General features: G+C 42.3%; 1 protein-coding gene across 1 annotated transcript in view; it reads right to left on the bottom strand.

Annotated features, from left to right (window-relative positions):
• Nucleotides 1-1824, bottom strand: part of EFCAB2 (EF-hand calcium binding domain 2) — a 20165-nt gene extending 18341 nt beyond the window's left edge. Inside the window, exon 1 of the mRNA XM_005416331.2 lies at nucleotides 1551-1824. Coding sequence (XP_005416388.1) covers nucleotides 1551-1824 — 274 coding nt within the window. The remainder of the gene's footprint in view (nucleotides 1-1550) is intronic.
• Nucleotides 1825-7925: the final 6101 nt, after the last annotated feature.

Raw genomic sequence — 7925 nt, 5'->3', positions numbered from 1 at the left:
AGCAGGAAAAATATTTCTTTCCCTCATGGTACACGTTCCTGTTGCTTATCAAGCCCACTTTAATGATGTCACTTCTGGCTGCTCCTGCAAGATGCTATTATTTTCCCTGGTCTGTGCTGGGCAGACTGGGCCCACTGCAGGTCACAGAGATCACTCTGTAGCCTCAGTCCTTGATCACTGATACCTGTCTGCCCTGAGTCATTATGATATAACACCTTCAACAGCTGCTCTATTAAACTTGACTCCCATGTCCTGACCAGGATCCTGTTTGCTTCCTCTGTCCTCAGTCTGCAGTTCTCAATTCTGTGTTTCTTGAAACCAGGGGATGCAGATGGCAAAGTATGTCAGCATGAAGCCCCAGTGGTACTACAACCACTGCCTGGGCTTTCTACAGGTAATGCATTTGCCTATGAGAATGGAAAAGGGCAAAATATGAGGGATAACCTTGCTACCTCTGCAAATTCCTCAAGAGATGTTTGCTCCAAAACAAAATTGTCTGTATATTGGAGAGGACCAACAAACCATAATTTTCTGTATCTTTGGCTCTCTTCATGTGCCTGCCCTACAGGCAAGGGGAAGAAAATCCTTTCTTCCTGCTGCTCAAAGAGTTCCTGAGCACCTTGTTGGTGAGGGCAAGCTCAATCTACACAGACATGGAAACTAAACTACAGGGAAAAATCATTCCCCCGTAGGCAGCTAGTCTGAGTGATGCACCACAGGTATATATCAATCCATGCACCTCATGTATCCCAGGAAAAGCTCAGCAAAATATGCCCTGATGTTTTACTGTATGCAATCTGTACAGACATGCTATATCTGCATATATATCTATAGATACTGAACCATCATTCTTCAGCAGAGAAGCCTGCAATCCTGGGACATGATCAAGGAATACTACCTGCCTATACTGTGATGGAGTTCAGTCTTCTCAAACCTGAAGCACTGAGGTTTGATGAGCCAGTGATTTCTTTTTTTTTTTTTTCTTTTTGCAGTGTGGGTGTTCTTTCTTAAGGGTTTATTTTGTTTGGTTTGGTTTAGTTTTGGTTTTGTTTGTTTGGTAGGATAATATGGAAGGTGTCCCTACTTGCACTTCACAGAATGAATTTGTTATTTGATCCACATCTGCCAAAGAGGAGAAATGGAGGTGCAGTGGCCGGCTCATTGGTATGGCCATGCATCTGGGATGCAGAGTGCATCATGTTCCAGGTCAAAGCAATTCAGATGAGACAGACTCTGGTGGGGATTCCTTAGCTGCCACAAGCCCAGACAGTGGTCCATAGCAGCACCTAGCTGAGATGGGCTAGCCCAGGTCTTGAAAATGTGTAGGCTCAGGCCAGAACTTGGCTACAGCTCCAGATTCTCCTGCTGATTAAGTGTTCTGGACCTACCAGCATGTCCAGGGAAAAAAAAAATCAGAAAAGTTGGGCCATTGGCAGTTAAAATTGCAGGACATTCTGACACATTTTCTAATGAGTAATTTTTAAACCATTCTAGAATATTCCTTTTATATCTACAAGGAAAATATTCCAGTGGAAGTCATCATCCACTACCTTGCGGGCGATAGCGGGCAAAAACCTTTCCACCAGAAAATGCAATGCAAGTTGGATTCCCACACATGCAGCTGCAGAGGAAGGTTTTCTGCTCTCTGTTTTGACCAGCCAGGATGGCACTGGGCAGGGAGATTATTGTGATCACCTCCTTTAAGCAGCAAGGAAGTGCACAAGCAAACACCCAGCCCTTCTCCAGCTCCAATTTACTGCAATTTACTGTTGCTCTGCTCTGCTCCATGGTGCTGCAGACCTGAGGTCCTCCTGCATGCCCCATGGTCCCTTGCTGGGGGTACCACAGCTCATACCCAGTGACAAGCACCTTGCTGTGTCACTTCATAGCTCAGTCTTGCACCTTTCCCTGTAGCTACAGCTTAAAGACCACGAGTACAAAATCTTTCTGAGCTCTGAAATACTCAACAGTGAGAGCTAATGCTCTGACCTGATCTTCTTAAGCACCTTATTCCTTGTGTCTTGACCCACTGTCACCTCACCCCTGTTGTAAATAGTGCAGGGTCATGCTGTGAACTGTAACATACATCTTATTGTCTATACCCTCTGGAGAATACATAACACTGGGAAATAAAAGGAATGTGTGTAGTGGCTGCTCTGTGTAAGCTCAAACCTCAAATAAATATTAGGGATAATCTCTTAGAGCTTGAATGAATCTGGAGTCATCATTACTTACAGCAGAAGCACCTGGCAGTCCTCCTGAGCATCTTTCATAATACAACAGCACCTACCCTTGCCCTGGGGATTTCTCTCTTCCCAGATTTCACACAAGTCTGCTTGCCCTCACTTTCTGCATTTGTTGTTGCAGAGACCTTGCAGAAAAGCCAGTTTCATCTTTTTTCACCCTAGTATTTGGTCAAATGTTGAAACAGATTCTTTTTTCCTCAAGCCTATTTAACATTTTTGCACTTCTTGGAAGGAAGTTTGACGACACGGGCCTCAAGACCCTGGAATGGGAAAGTTACAGTGGTATTACAGGACAGAAAAAGCTACTGACTCCTGGATTACAGAGACACACTTTTTCATTTGATAAGCTGTCAAACATTTTATGCCAGAAGTAGCTGTAACATTTTTAAAGCAACAATAGAGGCATAGCATGAAATGTTCCACTGCAGCTCTCAGGACTTGGCCCTGCCTGTCTTCTCTTCCCAAGCAGTCAGCCATAGCCACACTGCTTGTTTCACAGGCCTCACAACTGTTGCAGATTATTACTTTGGAAGCAGCATGCAATAAGAACTCTTAAGAAGAATCATTTATCCAAACTGGACCTAATTGGTCTCAATTACGACCTGAATTTCAGCCAGTAAAGCACAGCCTCATTTTGCAGCTAGTCAGCTAGGGGCTAAGTCTGACTTCACAAAACCTGGGGTCATTTGCACAGGTCCAGCTCTAACTGCAAAGCTCTCCTGCTACCCGGTGTCCACAGACAAGTTGTCAAACAGTTGCTATTGCATGCAGCCAACACTGAGGGCAGTGAAACAGCATGCTTTGTCACACTGACTTGCAGGATGATGGGAGAAATCCTTTTAATACAAAAGATCTTCTCTTGAAGAGATGTGAAGCAGAAGATGTGATGTGCCTCTAGACATCCAAAGAAAGCAAGGAAGTCCATTCTATGCAGAGATCTGGATTGCTTTCTGCACACCTGTGATTCATAGGTAATATGCAGTGATTATCTTATACTTCATGATGTTGTCCTTCCTTCAGCGAAGTGAAAGAAATGTCAGTGCTCGACATTAGTTAGCCTGCAAGGAATAACAGTGATACTTTTTTAAAGTCAATACCAGCTGCATGCAGTGTCCCTTTTCACAAGGCAGAGATAAATTCAGCATAAATCTCCATTAGGAATGTCTCACACATCCCTGAAATCACAACTCTGGCAGTTGTACCAGCCAGCACTCTTGTGGCAGCTCAGAGCTGGCAAAAACAGTAATCTCATTGCAATTTTTTCTATATTCCTCATCTCAGCCACACCTGGGATATAATAAAAGAGCTATGCCTACCCCATATTTACATCCTCTTTCATTCCCAACAGCAACCTACCCTGTGAGGATATATAGCTCTCCTGGTGATGCTGAGTCTTGCTGTATCTGCAGCTGCAGGTGAAAAAGAGCAGCTTCCATAGGCTGTGACACTGGCAGAGCACAGGTCTGCTGCTGTGCTGTGCAGTCGCAGAAGGCATCTGTCATCTGTCTCCATTTCTCCTGCACTCTCCACAGTGCTGGCCCCACAAGCAGATGGCAGAGCTGCAAAGGACAACTCTGACACCCACATATGCACCAGAACAAGTTCCACCAAAATGTGGCAATGCACACGCTGCTGTGGGACCCACTAAAGCAGCTCACTCTGCCAAGGATGTGGGACAGTCCCAACACGGAACCATGTCACTTGTCACTGACAATGCACACTTGATTGCATGTGGGGCAGCAGCAAATATCTCGTAAATTGAATATTCCTCCTGAACTACCTCTGCACACTGATTGCTCAAGTGGTCCAGAACCAGGCACCAGAATCAACTGGATCTGAGAAGTAATTTATTTTAAACATTAGACATTATGAAGTTTAACTGCAGTACCACAGTACTGCTGCTAGAACAGAGCACTATGTAAATGTTCTTCTTTTGAATCTGCAACATAATGGTAGAATGAGGGGTTTAAGTATGACTTAATACAGGCTGTTATTATGTAATATATCCAAAACACTTCAATTTGGTGTCTTAAATGGGTTTAAAAAAATAGTTTCTAGACTGGTTGCAATTCTATCTGCAGCACTCTGTCTTTGCCCAAGCAAAGGAAGATTGTTAGAGTGAAAGAAAATGGCAAGGAATTACAGGGGCTTGCTGCTGCAGCTGCTTGGCTTTTAAGGCACTGCCTCGAAAGTATCGCTTACAGTGCTAAATCACTTCCTTTACATACCATGAATGAATACAAACCTCCAATTTTCTTTCTGTTTACCTAAGACTAATATTCTGAATTTGAACAGCATTTCAGCTGACAACTGACATATACATTTAACATCAATAGGGAATAAGACACTTCTGGCATTCATCATTTCAGGCAGGCTAAGCTAAAGGAAAAAGTTAGCAAACTTGGAAAAGAAGTGCACAAGCTGTTCAAAAATGAACTTCAGAATTCATTTCTAATTTTCCTGACCATCCAGAACCAGAACCTCCTGTGAGCTTACACCAGTGACACAATAATCCTTACCATTTTTAAGATGGTACCTGGAGAGTTTTTGAAGGTTATGACTCTGTACAGCCCTAGGCTGGATTCAAGAAAATACCTCCCAGTCTCATATTCATAAGGCTGTCACATCCTACCCACACCTATGCAACACTGAACAGCAAAGACAATACATTTCCAAAAAGTTGGGAGTCTGTATTTTCTTAAAGATGGGCATTGACAACTAAAGGCCATTTATAAAAATATTGCTGAGACCCATCAGGTAGCACATAGTCCTGAGGTTGGTGCGAGACCTCCAGCCCCTCCCTGTGCCCACAGCTTTTACCTTCCCACTGGGCATGAGCAAGCTCTACTTCTCTGGCCACTCTGCAGCACTCCCAAGTCCTGTCACTGACTGTCCCATTCACTTCCCACGTCACTGCCATGCTGAGAACAAGGCCCACCTCTGCACAGGCTGAGCTGGGACATCACTGCTGCAGCTGCTGCTTCCCTCAGGATACCTCACAGATGTGTAGGAGCTATTTTAAGCTTCTTCCCCCACCTCAGCCATTGTCTCAAGGCAGAAAAAGCAGCAGCAGCACAGCTGGACCCCATGGCAGGATTTGGTCAGGGCAGAGCACTGGTGTGACCAACACCCCTGTCTGCACGGCCACCTCCCAGCTGGGGGCTAAACACTGGCTGTGACAACAGGTTCATGTCACATTTCTGTTACCCAAAAGACCATTTTCCTTCCACAGTCTTTTGCCCAACACATTTTATTGCCGATAGCAACAAAGCAGTATCTATTCCCACAAATACAGGTACTGCTAAGCTGAAAAAATCCTCCCAACCCCTCAAATCTCAGAGTAATTAGTATGTAGACATGGAAATTCTTAATAACATGTTAACTATTGTAGGAAAGATAATTTGCGGGAGTTCTCAAGCTCACTGGTTGGCATTGTTGAAAAGACAAAAAAGTTTAAAGCCTTTCTTTGCACACCATCCAATTTTTTATGCACTAAATCAGCTCGAAGTAGAGCCAAACTGACAAATTTCTGCCATTTTATGCACCATGGAAACAAGAAACCTGTCAATCTGCAATTACCTATTCTACATCCATTTGAGATCAATTTCTGCTGTGGGAGTATAGCCAACAGGTTCAGATCTACAACCTGTGTTTGTCATGGGAGATTGACATAGTTTATTTTTTGTTTCATTCTCAAATAAGTACAAATATTAAAACATAAATCAGATTGATGTGAGGGTGCATGTCAAGGTGCATTACAGTCTAATAAAGACTATAAACTTTTCTTCTCATCCAATTTCTTACAGCAATGTCAACAAGAGGATATAAAAATATTCAAAGTGTTCATCTATAAATTACACTGTGATAAAACTGCACACTCATTTCCTAAGTAATCTCATATATTCAGATTTTCTTCTAGACTGAAATACTTCTTGCTTGGGCCCTATGAAAGCTACTTATTTTTAACAGTTCATACTAATTTTGTATTTTTTCCTCATAAATTAAACACTGCCACCTTTTAAACTAGAGATAATTTGTCTGATGGACTACTTTAGCCTGAAGGTTTATTGTGTTTTATCCAGAGCTTTTGTACCTTTCAAATGCTGGTGCTCATTTGTGAAACTCTCAAAAATACATTTTTAAATCCTCAGTATAAGAAGTTCTTAAAAGAACTCACATGCTTCAACATCATGTGCATCATGCCTTTCAGTGGGATTTCCCAAAGTCGTGCACAGCTTAAGTGCTTTTCTGTGTCGGGTTTGAAACTTTCATGTTAATTAAGAGTGCTCCAAGCAGAATTAATGGTTATGACTGCCTACAGTGCTCACAGCAGCTCCAAGGCTCTCTCAGCTTTGACTCAAAGTATTAAAACAGAATGAGCAATGATAGCACATTTTCAGTATCTCCAGCAATACAAAAGGCAGGCAAAGCCAGGTGAGGTAATGTGGACAGGAAGGTTCAGATCCTCCTTGCAGGCACGAGAAGATTCAGCAGGGCAGGTGATACAGGTGTAACTCTGCTGCTTTGAAAGAGGGTAGTGGTTAAATGCGTAACTAGCTCTCCCCAAGTGTTACCTCCAGTATCTCTGATTTCACCAGTATGCCAGGCAGCAAACTGGGCCAAGCAAAGAGCAGACATGTATGTGTGACTGAACACACTGTTACTGTATTTACACACTAAAATAGGAGTGAAAACTCTTTCCCAAGATCCACATGACAGTGTGTCTTCATCTGTGGCACAAAGAGGTTTTCTGAGGCCTGATTACAAATTGCTACCTAGACCAACTACTAATCATTTACCAGAGAAAACCATCCTTGCAGCACTGTTACTCTCCATAGGTCTTCACAGCAGAACCAAGCAACTTTCTGGGGATACCTGCTATCCACAACCAGGTATTTGGTTCCATACAGGTTTAAGTGAGTGAAGTAGCAGCTCAGATACTATTCAATATACTTGCCTTTGGATTAAAATTCATGACTTATTAATGGCATTTTAAATATGCACTATCTGGCACAAAGAATATGGTCTTTGAAAAACTCTAATACTGATCAATTCCATAACATTTCCATAATGATACAGGAACACTGAAGCGTTTTCTCCTTTATGTACTTTCATGTGATTTCTTAAATCCCAGATGGAGGATAATTTGTCTTCAGTCTAGTTGTACTTGAGGCACTACCAGCCTGACATTTTGCTTTCGGGTTCTAGCAACATCAGTATTGAGATCAGAGGTATTAAAACTTAGAAAATCTGACATGTTATGTCAAATTACAAAGACAGTATCTGAGAGCAAATGGAAGAACAGACAGACTGAATTAAGTAGCAGAAAAGGGGAAAGAAACCGAATAATAGGAGGGAAGATAGAGACAAATGTACAAAAGTGAAAGATTAAACAAATATTCTAGAGTAATCAGATGGGTGTGAAGAAAAACATTAAACATTGTGGAAAGCACAAATGTAGGGATATAAATTCAGACATAAAACATGTAGCTACATACAGTATGGGCGTGGTCCCATTAACACTTATGCATATAAGATTTTATTTGCAACATTTGCATAAGCTAGAGGGTAATACTCATGTGAGTAACATGTACAAGAGGTAGCGGGATTTGGCCTCCCACTGTTTTTCTTTGTGTACATCATGTATATCTGTAAAACATTTAAGCAGGCATTTCAACT

This window comes from Geospiza fortis, unplaced genomic scaffold (genome assembly GCF_000277835.1).
Source record: "Geospiza fortis unplaced genomic scaffold, GeoFor_1.0 scaffold41, whole genome shotgun sequence".
Classification (NCBI taxonomy): Eukaryota; Metazoa; Chordata; class Aves; order Passeriformes; family Thraupidae; genus Geospiza; species Geospiza fortis.
The sequence above is the reverse complement of the archived record's forward strand: the minus strand, read 5'-3'. Positions and strand labels throughout refer to the sequence as shown.